This window comes from Artemia franciscana, chromosome 7 (genome assembly GCF_032884065.1).
Source record: "Artemia franciscana chromosome 7, ASM3288406v1, whole genome shotgun sequence".
Lineage (NCBI taxonomy): Eukaryota > Metazoa > Arthropoda > Branchiopoda > Anostraca > Artemiidae > Artemia > Artemia franciscana.
In genome coordinates, this window is record NC_088869.1 from 25,313,069 (window position 1) to 25,336,757 (window position 23,689).

Below are 23,689 nucleotides of genomic sequence, written 5' to 3' on the forward strand. Positions count from 1 at the left end.
ACCCTTCCTATTTACCTTCCCCAGATTTCTCCAGGTACCCATTTAGAGCTGGGTCGACTCTGGCTAAGCTTACAGAGTCACGCCACTGACCCCCGTCCCAAACTGAAGAATTGGGTACACTGGGATTCGAACCCTCGTCCTCTCAGACAAGGGATCTCGAATCCAGCGCACCAACCCACTCGTGGGGTATTCGTCTTCTGGGGTATACGAATGATGGCTAGCGATGGCAATTTGTTTTTAGACGTTCGAAGTAAAGTTTCAAGGGGTAAATTTACACTATCAATTTAGTCATAGAATGTTGAGATGGTGCAAAATTTTATGTTTCTGCCTCGTTATCTGAAAAATCCGTGACATCCTTACGGTGAAAAGAATGGAAGTGCCAGTATAGATTGCTAGAAATGTTAGAATACTAGAAAACTTACCATACGCTAGTTTTGCTACATGTAGTGTTAAAAGCGAGTAAACTGGGGAATGTTATTATGGTTTGTATTCCGATTTACTGTATATATATACATATCATTTATTCCCACGATCAACATGGTACAAGAGCGGAGGGCAAAAAAAGTATTAGACAAAATTACAAAAATATTAAAAAATGTTACATAAAGTGCTGAACAAAATTCATCATAATATCACGAGAAAAGCACGCATTCAATATCATTAAATGTTGGGAGTTGGAAACAATAATGTCTGATAATTTTCTGCTTGCCAGAGCAACTTTTGCTGAAGCAAGACCTGCTCAAAATGCTGCACTGAATTTTGATGTATCTAATACACATGCTCCACTGTGTCTGATGAGCTATATTGCGCAGTATCAGTTAAATCGACTAGGCTGATGTTTGCTCCTCCAATTGCACTTTTAATCACATATATATTCCGAAGGGTCGCCGGCGATGTAGTCAGTCTTGCCAGGTGAGAAATACTGATAGGATTTGCTAACAAGAGTCTTGAATATGTAAGATTCACCACGACAAAACCAGAGAGAACATTGAGTATCTAAACTTGGCTATGTCAAAACCATGCATATTTATAATTGAATAGAAATAAGTTGCTGGAATCTCACAGTTAAGAAAAATTACAACTTTAACTCACACACATGGTAGGGAACTCATTTCTGAGTAAGGAGGGAAACTTATAAACGGAATAGTAATAAAATATTCAGGTTTTCTTTTTTTTTTAGGGAAGAGCATCGGTCCGAATGTCTAACTATCTGAACTCTATGGAGTAAAACGGCCCCTAAAAAATCCCGACCAGCAAAAAGTACGTCACAGAAACTTTTATGATGTTGTGCGATTATATAAGCAATTGGAAGAATGGCACAGTAGACGACGTAAATGTGTTAGTAAACACAAACATTTGAGTTGAAATTAGTAAAAAATGCCAAATAGAGATTGAACTGAAAGCTTTTATTTCTCAGATAGGGCTGCGCTCATCATTTTGAATATAATTGTTTTACTTATTTAAAAGTACTACAGAGAATGCCCACAACCGGATCTGTTCTGAGTAGAAATGTTCTGATACAATATCAGGAAAACTTATACAAACAAATGGTAGAGGAAAGAAGGAGAGATGTATTTAGGGAGTAAACACTGGGGCGGGGATCCAAAAAGTTATGGGGAACAAAGAATGACGTTTAAAATACTAGGCCTAAAACGATTAAAAGGAACAAAATGGCAATTTTAAAAACAAAGAGACCGTTTCTATATTTCATTAAATATTAGATCTAGGGCTTATGAAGCCTTTTTTGTAGGGGATAAGCTTCCTCAGCCGTCCTTGTAGGATGATTTTTATCACCAACCTTTGCCCTTCTGAACTTGGTATGTATTCATTCGCAAAAGATTAATCATGGCCTTTTAGAAGCCTTTTTAATTGATAACAAAAATGATCATTGGTATTCGTTGAATTTGTTTCTTTCTCAGGCTAGAAACAGCACTGTTGGTTCTTATTGGACGGAAGCTGGACCCAGCATTCGAAAAGAAGTCGGACCGGGAGTCGTGAGCTTCGAAATAAAGAACTTGAAACCGGATACGTTTTATAAAGTCGAAATCAGAGCTCACAATGCCATTGGATTCAGTGAACCAACAGACATTATCGTTAAAACTGCCAAGGGTGAGTTTTTTTTTTTTTTTTTTTTTTTTTTTTTTTTTTTTTTTTTTTTTTTTTTTTTTTTTTTATAGAATAGTCTTTAAGGATTGTGGTATAGAAATAAATAAGAATAATTACTATGAAGCATGACACAAAATTTGGCAGGCTGTCTATCTAGTAATTTCCAAATTTTATGGCTACTGTTTTATATATATATATATATATATATATATATATATATATATATATATATATATATATATATATATATATAAATATATATAAATATATATATATATATATATATATATATATATATATATATATATATATATATATATATATATATATATATATATAAATATATATATATATATATAAATATATATATATATATATATATATATATATATATATATATATATATATATATATATAAAATACAAGAAACAATACAATTTTCTTTCGTTACTCGCTTCATTATACCTTCAAGTTGTTTTGAATTATTTCTTATGATCTTTTCCCACTTCTTTTGGAAACGACCAGATATCCCTTTGATCTGAGATGGATGGCTAGAAAGTAGATATTTCACAATCCTTCATCTTTCATCCCTAAAATTTGGCCTAGCCAGGTTAACGTGTTTTATAGAGCCTATACTTTGACTTAAGGTCTGTCAAGCGAGCTCCTATGGCAATTTGTAGACGATTCTTTTTCAAAATAGCTAGTACGTCTTCCTCAACCTTTCAAAGTGCCCGTGTTTCTGAGCCCTGCTTAACTGTTATTAATATATTGGCTTTATTTTGATTATTATTGTGGTTGGAAAAGCTACTTTCCTACTCTTTCGAACCTTTTCGATATTTAGGGAATAAGGGAAGCTTATTAACGGCGATTAGAGGAATTGAGGAATCGATGTGTGGGGATCCTAACAATTGCCTGAAGATACATTATTTTATCAATCAAAAACTAGACATTACTCTTAAAATTATAATAATTATTAAATTTGATTACAATTATTGGATGCAAAATTCGACTCTCATGGACTTCCTTTTATAATAAGGTCTTAAAATGAAGAAAAAGGTTGGGATCATTGTTGAAACTTTCAAACAATCGTTGTGAATAACCAAGTTTGGACTTGACTTGATCAGACTTGTGTTAAAACTTTAACGTAGTGCGAAAATTTTCTATTTTTTCATAAGTTAAACTGTTTAAAATTTGTTTCTTTCATTTGCCATGTTACCATAAAGCTTTTAGTGATTTTGCTTGCATCGATAAATGGGAAAAAATAGCCAGGGAGAAAAAAAAAAACACATTGCCAGGGAGAAAAAAACATAGCCTGGGAGAAAAAAACATAGCCAGGGAGAAAAAAAAATGGCCAAGGAGAAAAAAATATAGCCAGGGAGAAAAAAACAAACAAAAAACATACCCAACGTCTGCTGAGTCTAATAAGATAGTGAAATTTAAATTAAAAAAAAATCTACAAATAATGTTGAAAGTCCGTATATTTCGGTTTTATATACGGAAGCTTTTGTAAAAAGGGAGAGGAGATAGGAAATAACTAGCTTAAATAAATTAATATGTATTATAAAAAAGGATTAAACTAAACACTACAATAAAAAAAAAAACGAAAGATATTCAAACAACTATAGTTGTTGTCATCTAAAACCAGTCCAATAGGATAAGAGCAAAAGATAATGCAGAGTGACTGCTATATACTGTTGCGTATGTCCATGTTTATCTTCCGATATTCTTAAGGTGTGCTTGATCACATGAAGTCCATACGCAAGGTGTTTTTTGCACTTTTTCAACAAATATCTTAAAACGATTTTGTAAATTTTGGCTGTTCATTGAGCTATGTATTTACTATCTACTGGTATATAGTCAATGAAAGCTATTTTTTCTCCATTTATCGATACATCCAGGGTTGAAGAAAACAATATAGTTACTCGGCAAATCCATGGAAAGACTGTGTAAAATGAGCATAAGTCATGGTACCTAATATGGTACCTAGTTGTACCATGGTACCTAATTATGTAGCCACTGGCTACGTAATTTCTACCTTGTTCGAGTAGTTGAATACCATGAGTAGGTGAAACATAATAAAAATAAACACGTAAGTTCTACTTTAATTTGTTCTGGGTGGGAGAGATAAGGGGTATAAGTTGAAAGACGCAATAAATAGACGAAATAAGAGTAAAATGAAAGAAACTATAAGAAACATCAAGCAAAGTATTGTGGCAGTGGAGGGAGGAGGTATCAAATCTGGTTTATTCAGTTTTAAGGATCATAATAAATATATTCGCACTTTTAGTTTCTATTAAATATCGTTTATTCATCAACAAATTCTATTCACAGACAATTTGTTTATTGTTTAAAATCATTATTTACCGTTTAGCTTAAAAATAGAAATTATTCTTGAAAAAGAAATTAATGGGATAATTTGGATTTTTGGATTCCAAACTGAAATAAAAAACAAACATCTACCATCCATCACTGTTGAAAGAAGCTGAATTTGTAGTTGCAAATAAAGAACAAGAAAGCTAACATAATCAAGAGTTATTGAATCCAAAAAGAGAAAATAATAAAATTTGTGTTAGTTACGTTTCTGAGATCGTCACGTCCGCGCTGGTTTTGTGTTACCTTTCGAAAGTGATTTGAGTGCTTATTGTAAGTTCTGGGGCATAATGTGCAAAGAGTGAGTTCTTCTCCCACTGTTTTCTTTTTGCCTTTGCACGTTATTTTTTTTTATATCTTTATTGAGTCTTTATTTAATAAGTCAGGTTTCAAAATATATTTAAAACTACTGGTAAAAAAAACAACAACATATAAATATATTTATATCTAATGTCCTTTAAATCATAACACATTTGTTATTTGTATATTCAGTGACGGCTCAAGAGGGGGGCCACAGAAGGTCTTTTGACCATGAAACTTCGATATTCCCACACAAAAATTATGCTTTTTTGTGGGTGCTGTTGTGTTTTATTTTGCTTTGTACTCTTTTTTGCGTCCCTAGCCGAGTTCCTCCCATTACTGCCCCAAGCAGCAACATTTTGTTTCTCCTCTCGATCTATCTATTTCAATTCGTACATGAAAATCTAAGATTTATCTTTTAGTTTTTTTTTTAAATGTAAAGTTTTTAGGGTAGTAACACATCGTCACTGTTGCCACCTTGACAACGCTTTTCTTCCTTAAAAATTAAATTTACACAGTTTGTTGACTGCCAAATATAACCACTCCTTCAAAGAAAAGCTAAAGCTTCTTATGATGTTTGTTGCGATGTGTTTCTTGCTTATTATGTTCCAGATTTTAACCCGCATTTATTTATTTTTTTATTTGGTACCGCAACAATCAAAGCTGCGTTGTCGCATATGGATGTCTTTATCATTAAAAATGTATTCCGGATTTATCCTATTTTTTACGATATATACGGCTGTTCAAGTTTCTACTTCCTAACGATCTGATTTCAGTGTCCTAACGATCTGATTTCATGAATCAGTATCTGAATCAGTATCCTAACGATCTGATTTCATGAATTAGTATCTGAATCAGTATCCTAAAGATCTTTTCCCTAACGATCAGTATTCCTAACGATCAGTACCCATTTCTGAATCAGTATCCTAACGATCTGATTTCATTTTCATTGTCATTGGTGCTCCAATTTAACAAAATATATCTCAACTTTAGCTCTCCAATGAAACAAAATTCATCCCCACCGATCTTATAAATAACCCCAAAAACTGAAAGAATCATACCTTGTCCCTCAGCGGACAGCATAAAAACAAGACTAGTTCCATGAAGAAATGTTAAAGAAAGCTACATAGACGTCAAACAGAGATGTCTCTCATATATATGAGATCACAAACAGTTCCACATTCACAACATCACAAAAACATCCAATAAGAGGGTCAGAATATCCATACGAAGCTGTTCAAGATTTCATCAACAACAACAAAAAAAGCTTTTTATAAAGAAGTACCGTACAAATTGCAAAGTTAAAATGTGAACAGGCATCGGCTTGTTAGACTTCTATAATCTGTTTATAAATTCAACAGTAAGCTTTTGTCCGTTAGAAGCAAAATTTTGTCCGTTAGAAGCGAAATCTCTACCACCTCATCATGTGAATAAATGGGTATATTGAATACAGCCAATAAGTATACAAACCAGACAGCTTGTATATATATACATAGGAGATACTTGTACTCAATCTTGTAATCGACCAAAAAGTGATACTTTACCTAAGTTTTGACTAGATAAAAACTATATGATATGGGTATGTCTCTACACAGGGGAAGGGGGGGGGTATTCCCACCAATATATATCCAAGCGATACCACAGGCAAATGGGGGCGTAGGACGATTTTTATGTTTGCCCCCTCCCCCATTGTAATGGCCAAACCTGTGTACTGCTATCGTTTAAAGTATTCTTAATAACTAATCATGTTTCGTGTTGCCAGAATGTCAAATAGGTTCTCCTTTTTATCTTTTTTTGTGCCCTTGAAGAAGTTGTCCTTTTTATTAAGCCTGTATTCTGTTCTATCGCTTCCAAGGCCGAGTTTGGCTATAGCTTAATCAAAAGTAAATTCCAAATTCAGTTTACTTTCTGTTTTGCAAAAAGTTGCTCGCTAAAAATTTGATGCTTGGCAAGCTAGTCTTTTGAGTTGCGTCACGTTGATAAAAATCGTACACGAAATATTATTTTGATACAAATGCTTATACGGATGATTTCTTAGATCCAAGTCGCAAAACTACAAAATCATCAGCGATTTCGACGACGAGTGCCACAACAGTTGGAACAATTGGTCTGTTTTTATTCGTTTTGAGTGCTTTTAGAGCATGATTTGGGGATATAGACTAATCCATTTAGAAAGGAATTCTTTTATGATAATACATTCCGGTGTTGAGTTGTGTGAATGTGACATTATAAAGGGCATATCGCTTTGTGTTTTTTGCTTTGATTTGACAACGCTGCTGGTGCATGACATTTGGGTCGACGCTTTTTGGGTTGCCGAATTTCTATGGATCATATAAGTGTTATAAGTTTAGTGCCACGTTTAAAGTTGAATTTTATTTGATGATTTTGGATTGCTTTTGTGTCTCCAAAAATTAAAGTGCTTTTCATCTAGAGATACGATATTGTACCTTAGCTATATCTTTAATAGCCAGTGCAATGACTACGAAGTAAAAATTCTAGATCTTTTTCTACTTGATGTATCTATATTTTATGTATTGGTTCAAAAACCCTGTTTGGCTAGATTCCAAGTGCTTTTAAGATCGTATAGAGAAAAATGAGATGTATTAGATTTTCCATGGACAGAATATGTTCGAATGGTTGGCTTTACTGGCAATATAATCTATATGAATATACCAGTGCCTAAAAATAAAGTAGTTTATAGCCGATATAAAGGCTAATTAATGTTGACTATGGAAGATGCCCTCTGCTCACATGTTTTCCAGGCATTCACTAAACAAACAAGCAAAAATATTCAAATAGAGTCAACAGTGAGGTGCGCTCGAATTGAAACCCACCTATTGACGAAAAAATTATGAACTGCCAAAAAAATACATATGATAAATCAAGGGAAAAAAATGAAAGCTCAGAAAAAAACAACCCCAAATTTTGCTACTCCTAGCCTAATAGGGACAAAAAGTCAATAGAGGCTACCCTGGCTAGTCGAATTCCCAATTCTACGTTACGAAAACATTAAATAATTTGAGAAAACCCTATCATCAACGGTAAATCCTATGTTTTGTTATGTTTTCTTTAAAACAGACTGGAAACTCAAATTTTCATATTTAGTGTTTAGTTTAAGCTTATTTGCTATTAAATGAATTTAAAATCTCATTGAAGATCTGGCTCTGTTTTCACTATTGACTCTAGTGAATACACCATCGACCATTGACTGTCTATGTTCCAAAATGAACCAAAGAAGAAGCGAGTGATTAAGGGTGGGTGGGGGTTGGGCTAGAACAATTAGTGAATCATAAAATAATTCGCCCGAGACTGAGTATCATAATGCAGAAGTGATTTTTTTTTTTTTTTTTTTTTAAACCTTAACGCCATTCGTTCGCAAACAAACTTTTTGTTTGCTTTTGTCAAGATTTTGCTTTTCATTAAATTGAAATAATCGTTTTTACGGAACAACCGGTTCTAACTCTACCAATTTTGTTCATGTCAGAGGAAAGTGTGTGTCTCGGTTTCGTTTGTTCAAAATAGTCATAGGGGCAGACAGTGGCCAAATTTTAATTCCTTGATTTTAGTTTGTTTATTATTTTGTAACTGATTTCGTGGTTACAATCTTCGTCAGACAACCAGGTTATACCTTTTTTTCGAAGTGAGTTGAACTTATTTTGAGATCTAACAGTAAATATAGAGAATTGCTTTTGTACAAGTTTTAAACGCCTTAAGATATGTCCTATTTTAAGTTACAGTCAGTTATTTGAATTGTATGTCGTTTTTTCTTTTTTTTTTTGTAAAATTGTATATAGGTTAATGATCAGGGTTAAAACGTAAAGTATGGTGTATACCTCTTTTCTAAGACCAACAAATGCTATTTTAGCTATAGGGCAAATCCTAATTTAAAAATTCCGTACGTTCTGCAGAATGACGTTAATTTTCTCTGACAAAGCAGTCAGGTTTTGGCTGGCTTTACAAAGACCCTTGTTAAATATCCGCATTGTTACGCCTATAGGGGGCATCTGACATTTTTACACTTTTGAGATAAATGTCGGAAAATGCTGCTTGGCATGTTCTTTTTAGTAGCTGAGCAATATAGATTAAAAAGATGAAATTGTGATTGAAAATAAATTGCCCCATTGATCCTCCCCTTGAAAACAGCTTAGCCAACGGTTTATTGTACTTACATCAAAAGGGAAACTTTCAGATACGACCTTTAGACGTGACAATGACAATATAAGGGTGTCGCTAGATCCTGGGCTCCTACGTAGAACATTTTATTTTTTCAAGCTGAAGGTTTTGCCCTAGCCTTGTATTTACAACAGCCTTTTTTGAAAGCATTCATAATTCAAAGGTGACTTGTAATATTAAGCAAGATCTTTTTCAAAGAGGAATTAAATTTAATTTCTGATAATGAGGGTTGGGGGTATTTTCCCTGTTGAACTTTAGGGGCACTCTGATTAAGAGGTTTAATCAGCTTATTGGGGTATTGAACTTCCCAATGTTAATAACTAGAAGTTTTTCCCTGATACCAAGACTTGAAGTGGGATGTGAAGAATTCCTTAAAGCCCCGTTCTCATATGTGTCTAGCTAGACATCCATCATTGTGGACCAATAAGACTTATAAAAGAGAAACAAAATATGATTGGTTGACAATAATTATACCTAAATATTGATTTTCTAGCTAAGTACTCATGGGAATTGGACTTTAGGAAAATGTGTCCTATTTTGAAAATTTATAATTTTTTTTTAGTTTCTGTATTTGAATTGAAGCTTGTATTATTTAGATTTTTACAGCTCATTTTCGTTGTACAATCTAATTAGAGTTTAATTTTTTACCATTCCAATTCTTGGATAACTGCCCCCCCCCCCCCACCTCCCGCAGCATGACTGAAGGACAAGTAATCTACAGAAAAGTTTATTTTGAACAGTTGCGGTGATAATTTGACTTGGGAAGTACAATTATGGATGCTTTCTATAATTCTCAACTAGCTATATTGTGGGACAGGTGTAGAATCCGTTTTCCTTCTATGTTAATTAGTGGATCTCCTGTTTAATTTGTAGTGTGACTACTTTGATTGAATTCATGAAAATCTTATTGGAAAAATAAAAGAACTATTTGTAAAAAACAAAAAAAAAACTCTTACACCTACTCTTAGGCCTTTTTAGACCAGGTTAACAGAAGATAAAAGTCAAAATGGATGAAAATGCAAGGACACACTTCCAGTGAATTGCGAGAGCTTAAAGGAGTGAAACAAGGCTCTTTTTCAGAGGCATCAAACGCGTTTTGGGGGAATACCAACTAGTGGAGAAATTTCGTTGAACGGAATAAAGGTTCATTCAGTCATCCAAATCCGAAGCTTTATCAATATTTTTGGGGGGTTTGGAGTAGAGAGCGAAGTTAATTTTTATCATTCGTATTGTTTGATTCAAATGGTACTCGCTTCCCTCCTCAAATTGAGGATATTGAGCTCAACCCTATTCAATCACGTATTGATGGATGATTTATTTTCGCTTCACTTAACTGGTACCACCGAAAAAAGTCCTGCCATAAATTAGTGCCTAGTAAATTATCTTTGGGTACTGAACTCAGCAGTTCCAATATTTTACACACAGTTGGTACGAAAAAGTCCGCTTGTAGCAACTGTGCTAAGTTCTGGGAATCTTTTGTGTTCTTGAAAAAAAAAATAAAAAATCAGAATCCATGGAAGCTTTGTTGGGTTATGTTTAGTGTTACGTATCTTAGAATGAGCTTTAAACTCGGTAAAGAGTGTTTTCATATTATCAATAAAAAGAAAACTACGAAGAAAAAAAATACTGGGTAGTCTTGTAAGTACTCGAATTTTGTCTTGGGGGTACAAAACTTTGGGAAAAACGAATACACGATCCAAGATAGTCATTGCTTCCCTTCGTGTGTGTCTATAGTTGATACTCTCAAAGCAAAAAGCTCGAGTAAGAACCACTGAAAGGGGTTAATTTAGTTATAGTATATGAGTCAACTGCTGAATAATAAACGCGAGTATTACTTTTTTTAAAAGGAATAAGATCTTGTTCAAAGGCTATTGCTCAACGTTTACAAAGTATTTAAATGTCTGTCCGTGCGTCATTCCTAGGATAGAACTAAGATAGTCATTGAAACTATAGTTTTCGAAGTGTTTGGTTAAATGGCACGGGTAAGCGGCGGGATTAAGTATAACTCTCTTAGACCAATGCTTGTTTGTTAGCTGTTTAGAAAGGCACGCCCACCTAGAGTCTCTTGCAGGTTGACAAAGAATGTGCCTAAGAAGTTCTTAAATATATTAGTTGTTCAAATTTCTTGTTGTTTTAGTTTGACTCCTTAAATGAGCTAATTATTCGTCATTTTTAGTTATACTGTTCCTCTTTGATTTTTGTTGTAGAACTTTATTTTTAATATCGTTTTACTGAAGGATCTAGAGCATGTCCTTGGGGACACGTCATGTACTTTCATAAACACACAAAGTGAACCACTGAACTACCAAATTCAAGACAAACGTTGAAAATACAAATATACTCTATTCACACTTGCACAAAGAAGGAGAGGGAATGATATTTTTTCTCTCCCCACCCTCTCCTGACACAAATCAAAAGATAGTAATATAAAAAATGGCATGTTGCTTTTTATGGTTGACCCATCGTCCACAGTTATTGACTGGCCGTGTAGATTGGCGGTGCATCTGAACTTTTTGTTGTTCAAAACCAAACTTGCACTTTGATTATTCTGCATTGATCCACTAAGATAAATCTGAAAATGATATATATATATATATATATATATATATATATATATATATATATATATATATATATATATATATATATATATATATATATATATATATATATATATATACAAGTATATTTACAAAAGTGGGCAGATTTGGTTTGCATTTCAAATCAAACTTTAAAAGGAAAAATTATATTGTGGTTAGGTCTTGTGCCTCCGCAACAAATCAAAAAAGTAAATATAGCTCAATGAACTCTTTACAATCCTATTAGCCTAGCTTGATATATTGAACTATATTTGCTGTTCGGAGACTTATGCAACTGAACCAGAAAGCCTAGTCGTAATCAAGAATGTTTCGTTAACACAACAACACTGATTGACTTGTTCTTAATTACTGCTTACTTTTAGATCGAAAATTTTCACAATGCTACAGTGATATCTTATATTTTACTCTACAAGCTATCCGAAGAGATGCTGTTTTTTTTTTTAAATGGACACGACGGTGCATTAAAAAACTGTAGTGGCAACTATTTTTGATATTATCCATTATTTTTCTTTTAAACTTTTCTATACAGTAGTATCTTACCAAACACTATCTTGATAAACTTAAAGCTATTTCCCTTTGTATGAGATATTAAAAAAGTAAAAAAAAGATATCTTTTTGTTAATGAGAGTAAGCCAGACTTCTTCACATCGGATTTTAAGCTTTTGGAGAATTTTAGTTATTGACTCATTAGCACTAGTTTTTAAATCAAAAAGTATATGAGATCCAACATATGTATTGAAAAAATTTATCAACTTCCAAACGATAGAAGAAGGTAAATTCAAATAAATTGCTCCTTTCATGAACTTCTCGTTTCCGTTGGACCTCACTTTAACTGAAACTGGACCTACTACCTATTACTGAACATAACAAATGAACCTTTGTTCCGAAGAAAGAAAAGCGATTCAACTGCAGTTACATCACAAGGTAAGGCCCTGATGCCTGTTTGTTTGTGGTCGTGGTAACCTCATTTTATAAAAACATCGCTTAATAGCTAGATAGACTTTAAACGCTTTTTTAGCCGAACGGATTCTGCCCTTCAAACCCTTGGTGTTGTGGCCTGTAACTAATGACCCCTACAACAGTGTTGCCACTTCTTTTGCTAACCTTTTTAACTTGTTGTGTTTTGTAAAGTGTTGTTATAATACAGTTGTCGTTTCATATTTTCTTTTTTCTATTGAGATAATGTAAATTTGTACCTGCTGTTATGACACCTTGCAAATGTCTCAGGAAATGCCGAAATATTGGTGACAATATAGATTTTTATTTTTGCTGTAGTATCACTTCCTCTCTTGATTCTTATTTATGCAATAAAAAAAGTAAATGTGACTTTTTATTTTTGAAAAAGCTACCCTCCAAGTTGATAAAGATCATTAAAAAGCTAAAAATTATAGTTGGAAATAGCATTCAGTTACACTATCGTGATGCATAGAGATGTCACAATTGAAGAGGACCCTGCTAATTTGGTGTTTTAGACTAACTTAACACTGCACGTACCAATGCTTTTCTCAGTGCCTCGTCGGGTTTAATAAACGGACCCGCAGTTGATGAAAAATATAAGGGAATAATTTATTTGAAAGGGCTATGATTTGAAAGCTTCTTTTTGCTTACGACTTCGAGAATGAACGATTTTTGTCCTGACAAGGCTAAATATTTTAGCTGATTATATAATGCCTACGTGCAACCAAGTTGCCGTATTTCCAGCATGCATGGAGAGTTTGAAGATACGCTTCTAGCATGGTAAAGATTGTTCACTGTTTTCAGTTTTAGCTGTAGGAATTTTTGTTCGTAAAATCATTTTTGTTCGTAAAATCCTTTGATTCAAGAAACATCATAGGGTGGTCTTCTTATGGAAAATTATAATCTCTCTCTCTCTCTCTCTCTCTCTCTCTCTCTCTCTCTCTCTCTCTCTCTCTCTCTCTCTCTCTCTCTCTCTCTCTCTCTCTCTCTCTCTCTCTCTCTCTCTCTCTACCTCTCTCTCTCTCTCTCTCTCTCTACCTCTCTCTCTCTCTTTCTCCTGTCCGTATTTCACGTAATATTAAAGACGCTCCTCTTAATTACCTGTGAAATCATTTGGTAATTGTTACTATTTCCTACACAGTTATTCAAATTTCATATTTACAAAATAAAAGGATTTTTAGTAATATACTTAATTACTTCTGTTTTTATATGACATCCTAGAAATAATTAAGCTATTTTACCATTCATCTAACAATGGAGTTTTTTATACGCTCTTGATTCGTCCCGGTTTGAAATAACTTAATGGAAAGCAATAAACGGGGAAAAAACGAGTAAAATTGTCGACCAGTGATAAAACAGGACAAAACGCCAATATTTTGGAGCATCATTAGTTTTAAGAAAAAAACTTTAAAGAAGGTAACAAAATGACCTTAACCTCCTGGTAAAAAAATGACCTGAAGAGCCAATCGTCTTAACAAAAGAAAAAAACATAGCTGAATTTTGTTGGGTTCTGCCTGAGAGGGCTAATTCTCTGTTCATTTTAATATATTTGATCATTATAAACTTGAAACCAGACACAGGACTGACTTAAGTATATATATATATATATATATATATATATATATATATATATATATATATATATATATATATATATATATATATATATATATATATATATATATATATATTATATATTTTATATATATATTTTATATATGTTTTATATATTTATATATATTTTATATATATATATTTTATATATATATATATATATATATATATATATATATATATATATATATATATATATATATATATATATATATATATATTAAGAAAATTAAATTTCAATCATTTTATACTTGCAACAATTCAAGATGTACAAAGAATTGAAAGAAAGATTAGCAGAAGGACGTTAAAAACCTATTGAAGATTAAATTCAGCAATTCTGTTTTTACATGTGAAATCGGTTGACACCGCAGTTTTCATAGGATTTAAGTTATCTGAATTGAAATAGTAACTGGGGCTTACTGAGTTAATTTTTTTGTTGGGTATTTAATTTCAGACCTGCAGCTGCATAGTTTGTATTTACAAACTATATTGTATTACAAACTGAATGTACTCCGTTTGGCTGAAGTGCAATAAAATCGTACATTGCCGTATAAGGTAGAATTTTGATACAAATACAGTATCATTAATATAGAATTATTTCATTAGGTTCAATTGAGGCTACTGAGCAACAATCGATGGATTATTTGAGTGGGTCAAATATTGTAGCACTTGCTGTTGTCGTTGCAGTTCTCATCATTTTTATCATTGTTGATACTACTTGCTGTCTCACGAAACGTGTCGGTAAGATTAATTCTTTGTTTGTTTGTTGTTTTTGTGTGTTTTTGGCAGCTAGCTATTTAAAAAAAAAGAAACAATAATAGTGAATAATAGTGATATTATGTGAATAATAGTGAGTCAGACACTGCCAGAACGAAATTACGAAAATTATTTTTGGTAAGATGGATAAATCTTGATTAAGAAATTGACGGAGCAAACGTATTTCAAGAATTGTTGTTTTGGTCCATGTCAAGAGGCTTTTTGGGTGACTTTAGGACATTCAAAAAACCCCAATCGTATTAAAAATGAATTGTTGGTTTCATGAACGTTTTCTATTGCAGATGAGGGTTATAGTCATGATCGTTATGGCGCTATTATTAATGCTGTCTGGCATCAAAGTAAAAGAAAGTGTTAAGAAAATAAAAGAAAATATCTCCTGTGTAGATCGACAGTTTAATCTAAATAATCTTTGATAGATGTACACAATATCGTGTTTTCCTGTACTGGGATATAATTTGGCTTCTTTTGAAAATAAAAACCCTTAAACTAAGTCACCTTAAAAAGAAAACGATAAGAGCAGGAAATAGTAATTAAATAACATAATATTAACTATAATTTGTTAAGTCTGTCGAAAACTATACAATGAAGGAGCTGTTTTCTGAATTGATTAACAGCGTAAAGTAAGTATCAAGATAAAGTGGTAAAGAAGGCAGATTGTTGGCCACGACTACCTTTTTCTGTTCGAATTATAAAATAAAGTTAATAGCTTGTTAGTGTACCGTTGATTTTGATGGCAATTTTTATTTATCATTTATTGTTTATTTATACATAGCTTGTGAAAAATAAACATTATTTAATACCTGTGTATGAAATCTATAGATATATAACTGCATCTCGACAAAACCGCCCCCCAAAAATTTCTGTAGAAATTTTTCTATAATTTAAAAAAAATTCTTTTTTCTTTTTTTCTATAGGCTATAAAAAACAACTTGAAAATTAAATAAATTAGAGAAGACTTCTTTTTTTGTAGCAGCTTCACAAAGAAGAACGTCATAAATACAATATGTTTTTCAGAGGAAATGTATAAGGTTAGTTTGAGGTATTCATTGGACTGAATGTATGTCAAACAAAAGGCTGTACAGAAACTATGGTCCAGCCCTTCTTTCTAGGGCTATAATGAAAGAGAGGGTAAAGCGGTTAGGCCATGTCATGCGTATGAGGGATGGTAGATCTTCTTTTTCCGGGGAAAAATAAGCACGGTTTCATAATTTGGGAACAAACCCAATGCACGAGGATAAGCCTGGTATAGGCTGTAGTTCCAGGTAACTGAGCATCGCTGGTTAAAGCCGATTGTATCAGTGAATACTTTGTCTTGTGTATCCCCCCCCCCTGCGGAAAATCACCCCATTGAAATACAGTTCCTCATAGCCTGATTCACACAAGACAAAAATTTTGGTGTAATTTTTTTAGATTTAGCTCTGTTGACATCCCTTTTTTGCTTAGTAAGTTCATGAATTGGTTCCCTGGAATTGTACAAAATAAGAATAAGCTTACTGACCTAAAAAATCTAGTCCAAAATAAACAAATTTTTTAGATGGATATTTTTCTAAGACCACGCTCAAAATCAAATTGATCTGTTCTGACAACCTGCAAGGTTCCATTGACCTGCAAGGTGGGTAATTAATGAAGCAATCACTATATTCATATCTGATACAAATAGGAGTTCAAACAGAACGCAAAACTAACCAAGGACATAACGTTTAAGAACAGTAATGGCGTGGTCGATATTCCCTCATCCTTGTCAAACTGTCAATCTTCAGGTTGACAGTTTTTCCTGTTGTTGGATCTCTAATTTTAGGCAGCATATGATTTAAGAAAAAAATATTAAGGGCGCTGAGGGAAGCAATTGAATTTTTCCAACGATAGTCCCAAAGACTTATTTAGATGGTTTTTTCACAATGGAAAATGGGCGAAGCAATCTGCAAAGCCGATCCTGTGCATACTTGCTAAGTTCTGGATTGAGTTGTAGCCTTTTTATATGATACTGCCGACACTCAGCCTAAATGAGTACTAATTCGAAAATGCTACGCCTAGTATTGTTGTAGGGGAGACAGTGGGGAATACCACTCTGGGATCATCATACCCCGCTTGAGTGGATTCAATAGTAAAACATCTGATTTCTGCTCCTTCACTTATAGGCTATTTGAATGACACTGGATAATGATGTATGCTCGAAAGTCCTAACTCGACTCGTAACAAGGAAACTTACAGGCTTTCGAGGTTGACATCTCTGTCGCTTACTTGTCTCACAGCTACAGAAATTAGAAACTCATTTGCTATAATTTAACCATTAAATAATTCTAGAACCATACTGATTTATATGATATGTTCTCAATGTTTGAAGAAATCCACTTATATCCTCAATTTCTTTCAAATCAGATAGCAGTTTACTTGTGGTTTTGTATACTGAGCAGAATGCAAAGCCTTGGGTTTACTGGGGTTTGGATCTAAATAAAATTAGCATCGTGTGTAGCAACTTTGTGAGGAATCAATCCAGTGATTATAAAAATAAGCTAGCGATTAACCTTCAAAACGCTTAGACATAGACAGACCAACGGAAGTTCAACCAACCCGAAAAGCGGCAAACATTTATTATAAACGTTGTCAATCGGCTCCTAAAGATATATTTAGTTTTCAGCGGTCTTAAATTAAAAATGGCTTTAGGCATAAAATCAATGATAAGTTTGTAAATAAAAAAACTTTCTTCCAGGTGCTATCGCATGGATATATACTCGTACTTGTGGCAAGTCAAATCATGAGAAAATATCTGAAGAAAATAATGGTACTGACAAATCACCTCTTCAAAATGAATTGGAAGAGAGAGAGACTGCCCCAATGATAAACGGGTAAGTCTCAAACCTGTACCTCCATTTTTTAGTAGGTATCCTAAACTGTGGGTCATCTGACCTCCAAAGACCACTTCAGCATCCCTAATTTGTCTGTTTTCATATTTCCCCTTTTATCATACGAGGGGTTACAATTGAAGAAAGAATAAACTGTTGCCAGTGCTAGAATCAAATTCGACATCGCAATAAGTTTTGTGATAGAAATGTTGATCCTTTTGCCCTAGTTTTTTTTGCGAATTAAATAAATTCAGAAGAAATAATTGTGACTATGTTGCAGCATTAGGCTTAGTCAAAGCCAAAAGAGTGCCAAGAATTACAAATGCTTAGGGTCGGGCTACGGTATATTTATTTGTTTAATCTGGATTTCAAGGCGTGTTGTATTTACGTAGTTGGCAATTCAATATTTTTATCTAGGGCTGTCTTCAATGTACACTTGAAACTAATACATAGTTTTCATTTTGCCAATAAGATTATAGTGGCGAGCAATGAAAGTGTAAGGCTGCGTGTGTAAGGGCGAAAGGGCCTAGTTATCGGCTGGAGTAGGCAGACAGAGTCGAGTATGCATGTAACCTTTTCGTAACTACAGAAGAATTTGGTAATTCTAATTCAACCTCATAACCTCCTACTTAGCCTAAATTTCATTTTTGCTTTATTCTTTTCTGTATTTTTTTTTTTTATTTTTCTTGTCAGCAACTCATAATGTCATAAAGATTAAATCAAAGAGCATAAATACCTACAGACGACACGATATCATGAAAAGCTCTGTAAAACGAAAACAACCCTATTCACTTACAGGATTGCCAACCCCTATTGATTTATCAGATTTCATAATAATTTTCTTTATTGTGTAGTGTTATTTTTTTTTCAAAACTGGTGATGTTTTCCTAAATCTAGTGTTTTTTTTAGGATATATATTCAAATGAAAAATCCCTATAAAAAGTCAATTATTGAAAACGAAAGGGATGTTATGATAAAACTTGTTCTGAGAGCCTAGGTTAACAAAACTACTCTTTTCCTTCTCTTTCAGAAACCATAAAAAAAGGATAAAGATTCTCCTTAGCCATTGTTGACGCATAGGGGGTCGAATTGACGTTTCTGTTGCTGGGATTTTTTTTTACTGTGACAAGTAACAAGCTTGTCGCCTGACCTTGCTGTGACGGGGATCAAACCCCAGGCTAAACTGTAATTAATCAAAATTAGGTTTATCAAACGTGAAAAAGACTGGGTTGATAAAATTTGTTCGTATCAGTTTACATAAAGGGGTACTGCCTTATCGGGAAGTGTTATGGCGGTAATTCAGCATATCAAGGCAGCTAATTAGCCATTTTTTATGGAACCTTTATTTGAATATTGTATTGAAAAATATGTATTTGTTGTTCTTTGTCGGTTTGTTTTTATTAGTAATATCCTCATGAAAGTTTTCCTACAAATTTTACGATTAGGAGTCATTTCAATTGGATTCAAAGGTTGTTTCCTATTAATTCAAGTGGGGAGACCGAAAATGACATCAGAATTGGAAAATTACATAATTTATTACCCCATTTTCAACCTAAGCGAGATGAGAGGGGTGGGGGGCAAATTAAGATTCTAATTTTTCATCTCCCACTGGCCTCACTCTGGGTGGAAATGGATAATAAGTTATGTAATTTCCCAATTCTGATGTCATTATCGGTCTCCCTGGTCTTGAATTCATACTATGTTATTGTTATACAAACGTCATTTTTATCCCTTCTTATCTAGGCTGGCATGTCTGGTTGAAAGAAAAATTTTCTGAAAGCCTTCCTAAAAATATGCATGTCTACAAAGCTAGGTATTTTAGATTTCTATTTAAAAATGAGCACCGTTGCCATTTTTTTACCAAAGCCATGAAACCTGGCCATTGAAGTGAAATGACTCCTAATCGTGGCCGTATGTTATAATCATGCCAATCTAGACCATTGCCCAAGGGTGCCATGATTTAGAGGGCCATAAAAATTTAGTAAGTTTCTTTGGCTCGTATAGCAAGATGTCCCAGAGATGTTTCGGATGCCTAATTTAAAATAAAAATAATAGAGGGAAACATCAGCAAAAAATAAGCCACGAACATGTGGTACCAAGCACCTTGAGAATGTGTAGCGGTGTAGGTGCAGGTGTAGTGGTCCTTGGGATTTAGTAGATTGTTGAGGGTTGGTATTTAAGGAGGGAAAAAACGTTGTAAAATTTAAAGAATTAGTTTTGCTTGTTTATTTTCTGGGTTCAACATGGCAGTACTTACTTAAATGTGATAATTCCCGAAAAACCTCATAATTTTGCAACAACCAAAAGATCCATCTTAAGAATTGTTGTTTTCAGGTATTAACAGAAACGAAATGAGTCCGGAGTTTAATATGTATATTTTTTTTACGTCCTTAGTACCTTAATTTCCACTTCCCTTTTTTTCAGAAACAACGAAAAGAAGGCTCCAGTGTCAAATTCAGTGGAAAGCTTTCCCGACATGAAGAAGTCTGCATCTAAAACCAGTGTTGCGAAGGACTCAATCGTTTAATCTAGTCTGACCCTATTAGAAATTACTGGGATATTTTTATGATTGCCAAATGTAAAATTTGTGACAGCGGGAACTCAGTTTTCTGTGAATTGATCTTTTTACTTTGTCTTAAATTTATTCTCCTTTTTATACCACTGCAGAGTTGATTCTCTTTTTTTCAATCGTTGTATATATATTTGAGCTTAGTTGATTTGAACATATTTTATAACCATCCCGTGTATATATTTAGAAGTTTACCGTATAAAGTGAACTCTAGTAAAGACCCTTTCCCTAAGTGCAGCCTTTTCTTTGTTTCTTTTTTTTCGTGTACGTACAACAAGAGACCTCTATTTTAGAAAAGAAAACATCTGGGAAATTTCTTGTGACAAAAATATATTTATAATGAAACTCAGCGCTTTATGTGCTATTATATATGTTTTGTGAGTAGCAAGTTTTTTTCTCTTTCTTTTAGATCAAAAGTAGAATATATTTATCTTTACCAAAACATTTTAACAAATAAATTTATACTTTAAAATTAAACAAAACAGACAGTATTATATATTATTACTGGTTGTTTGCTAAACAGCAAGTATTTTGTCAACGAATAGTTTTTTTGTCTATAAAAGAAATTTGAAACAGTACAATTGCTCTTTATGTATGTACAGTCTAATGAAAGTTTACATATGAAGGTTTCAGACAAATAAATTTAGTAACAAATACGTGGTGGGTGAATATATAACACAGATTAAATGCGATTATGTAGAATAAATTAAAAACAAAACAACTTTTGTTACTGAAATTACTTGAAATTACTTGAAATTTATTACTTGAAATTACTGAAATTAAAGATAATACCTATAGAACCCAATTGATTAAATCGCGGTGACATACAGGGCTGCCATTTGGGGGAGGGGATATTTATTTCGGAGATGGGTGGGGGTGAAAAACAAAACTGAATACTCAAACTCTCATTTATGATTTATTATTCTTTCATTTTCACTTTCATTTCACTTTAGCTATGTCTACACAAACAAAACAAACGGCTTTATGCGTAGATTTTTAAGATCGAAAGATATCACCTTCCTTTTTCTGAACTTTCACTCGTAAGAGGAAGAAATCGCGCCATTAGCTTCATCGAAAGTCACGTACAGAAATGAATAAATGCCTTTTTATTTTGGGACAGCCGCTTGTTGAAAATTTATTAAATTTTTAACAATAGGATATGCTGAAATATTTGTATTTTTCTGCCAATTTTACTTGCTTTTTCATGCTAGTAGAATTAATATAACAATTTAAAAACTATGAAGAAAAGTGGGGGACTACATTTGAGATCAAATTTAGAAATATAGTTTTGCGAAGAATTTGGTAGCTTGAGTCAGGCTACCAATGCCGGGGGGGGGGTACCGGTTTTAACCACCCCTCCCTCGTACCCGAAGTAATGTCCAACTCACACCAATGTAAACAATAATGCATGTAAACAAATTTTTCATCCGTTTTTTTAGTAGTCTCCCCTCTCCCAAAAGAATGACCCCTCCCCCATAAAAAAAAAAAATCCTGGATACGTTCTTGAGCCTGATCCATATCGTATTTCTAATGTCTTTGGTTTCCTAATAACAGGAACATTTGTAGTAACAGTGTTTTGTTATTCAACCTTTCTATGAAATTGAGAATTACAACTTCGTGCTTCTCAGTAAGCAGCTATGAAATACTTCCCATTAGAATCTTAGCTTAGAACCATATCAAGCTTAGAACTCTTTATTCTTGTAGATATTAGAAAATAACCAGACTCTGCCCATAAATATGCAGCTTTTATTTGAATACTCTTTTATCCCCTCCAGCCATCTCCCCCTACTTTTTTCCCTCGGTACTTTTCGGTGGAAATGTACCGAATTTCGAAGAATTTATTTGGATACCCTCTCATCTTTGATTCAAATTTCTGGGTGTTTGGCAACGCTGGAAGTTTCACACCTAGCTTTTGCGCTTTAAAGTAGAACACAATTACTCACTGACTATGAACACGGGAACATTTGATCATCATTCCATTTTTATGTTCTTTTTTAAGTTTGTATGATTATTTAGTTGTTGCTTTTGTGGCATAGTTATCAATAAATAAACATGATTTTGCTTATCTGTGTAGTACTTTCATATTTTATCAAAAAATGGCCAGCCTTATCGGAATTTTTTTTTTTTTTTTACTTGCTAAAAACCTATTCAAAATCAGATATTTCTAATACCGAGTTTTAGCTGACGCTAATTTGAGCCAACATTTTTCAAAGGATTGTCTGGAAAATTCTGATTGGCTCAAGCTATCGCTAGCTAAATCTCGGAACTAGTAAAATATCATTATAAATTGATGTTGAAGTAGTATATGGTTCGTGATTAGGAACTTCAACCGTTTCTATACTGCATCGAAATCCTACACATTGATTGTTTCTCCTTCTTCTGTGTATGGAAATCGTCTTCAGAGCCGTACAGTTTTTTAGCTATTTACTTTTATTTTTACAACCCTGCTGATAGCTGCCTTATTGTAAGAGCCAAAAGTATATATTCTTTTGCAATACAGAGATGGCTGTTTTTACTTTGTGCAAGAAATGCGCATATAATTCAGAAGATGTGTCAAAAAGTGAGAATAAGCTCTCCTATTGGTCTTCATCTACTTATTAAATTTTGGACACTAGTAGTTTAATTCTGTTGCTGTTCGGCATCATGTACTACTTTCTTTGCTACCTGTAAGCCTTTCCATCTTATCCATTGTTATTTGAAATCACATAACTCTTTCTCGCCTGTCCGATAACGATTTTTTCTTTTACCGCTTTCATTCGTTGCTATCATATGTCGTCGAATATTTTTTATTTATTGATTTCTCTTTATTTCCTCTCTCTCTCTTGCTATTTTGCACATTAGAAAAGCTTCAATAATTCAAGCTGTTTTAGAAACTCTCCATTCACACATTTGATTAATCACAGCTTACATTACGTTTATTGACAAGTTTGGAAGTAAAATCAGAATAATTTCTTAATTTTCTTAAGATGAAAGAACAGGAATTACTTCATCGGTATGTAAACTTGTGTGCTTCACGAAACCAGCAAAGTAATATATTCCACTGCATTGCCTCCCCACTTTCCAGCCCTAGTGACGAGGGCCGCAAGAGTATGCCTGGTCCGCTGTGTTAAACCGAAACCTACTATTCACTTCTCTATAAAACTGAATTATTGCGGTAGACAAAACTTAATGCAGAAAACTCAACTTGAAACTTTGGTCGAGGTCCTGAAGTAAAGAGAAAAACCCCAGCCTCGAAGAAGATGTGTAGTATTTAGTTTTGGGTGAAGAAACCCACACCATCTTTTGTCGAGACGAAGGCAATCTGAAAAGTAAAATCCTTAGTAAATGTTCCCATCAATCTTTCCAGTAGTAATTTTCCAGCGGCAGCTAAGGTAATCAAT

The 23,689-nt window shown here is 33.4% G+C and overlaps 1 protein-coding gene across 8 annotated transcripts in view; it reads left to right on the top strand.

Moving 5' to 3' along the window:
* The window catches only part of LOC136029063 (fasciclin-2-like), a 196,992-nt gene extending 174,618 nt beyond the window's left edge, over positions 1-22,374 (top strand). For 6 of the 8 annotated variants that reach the window (XM_065707095.1, XM_065707098.1, XM_065707096.1 and 3 more), the window contains 5 exons: positions 1,920-2,109; positions 6,815-6,883; positions 14,727-14,861; positions 17,608-17,743; positions 20,165-22,374. In XM_065707095.1, coding sequence (XP_065563167.1) covers positions 1,920-2,109; positions 6,815-6,883; positions 14,727-14,861; positions 17,608-17,743; positions 20,165-20,267 — 633 coding nt within the window. In that variant the 3' untranslated portion in view covers positions 20,268-22,374. The remainder of the gene's footprint in view (positions 1-1,919; positions 2,110-6,814; positions 6,884-14,726; positions 14,862-17,607; positions 17,744-20,164) is intronic. The other 2 variants (XM_065707101.1, XM_065707102.1) reach the window with 1 other exon arrangement.
* The last annotated feature ends 1,315 nt before the right edge of the window (positions 22,375-23,689 follow it).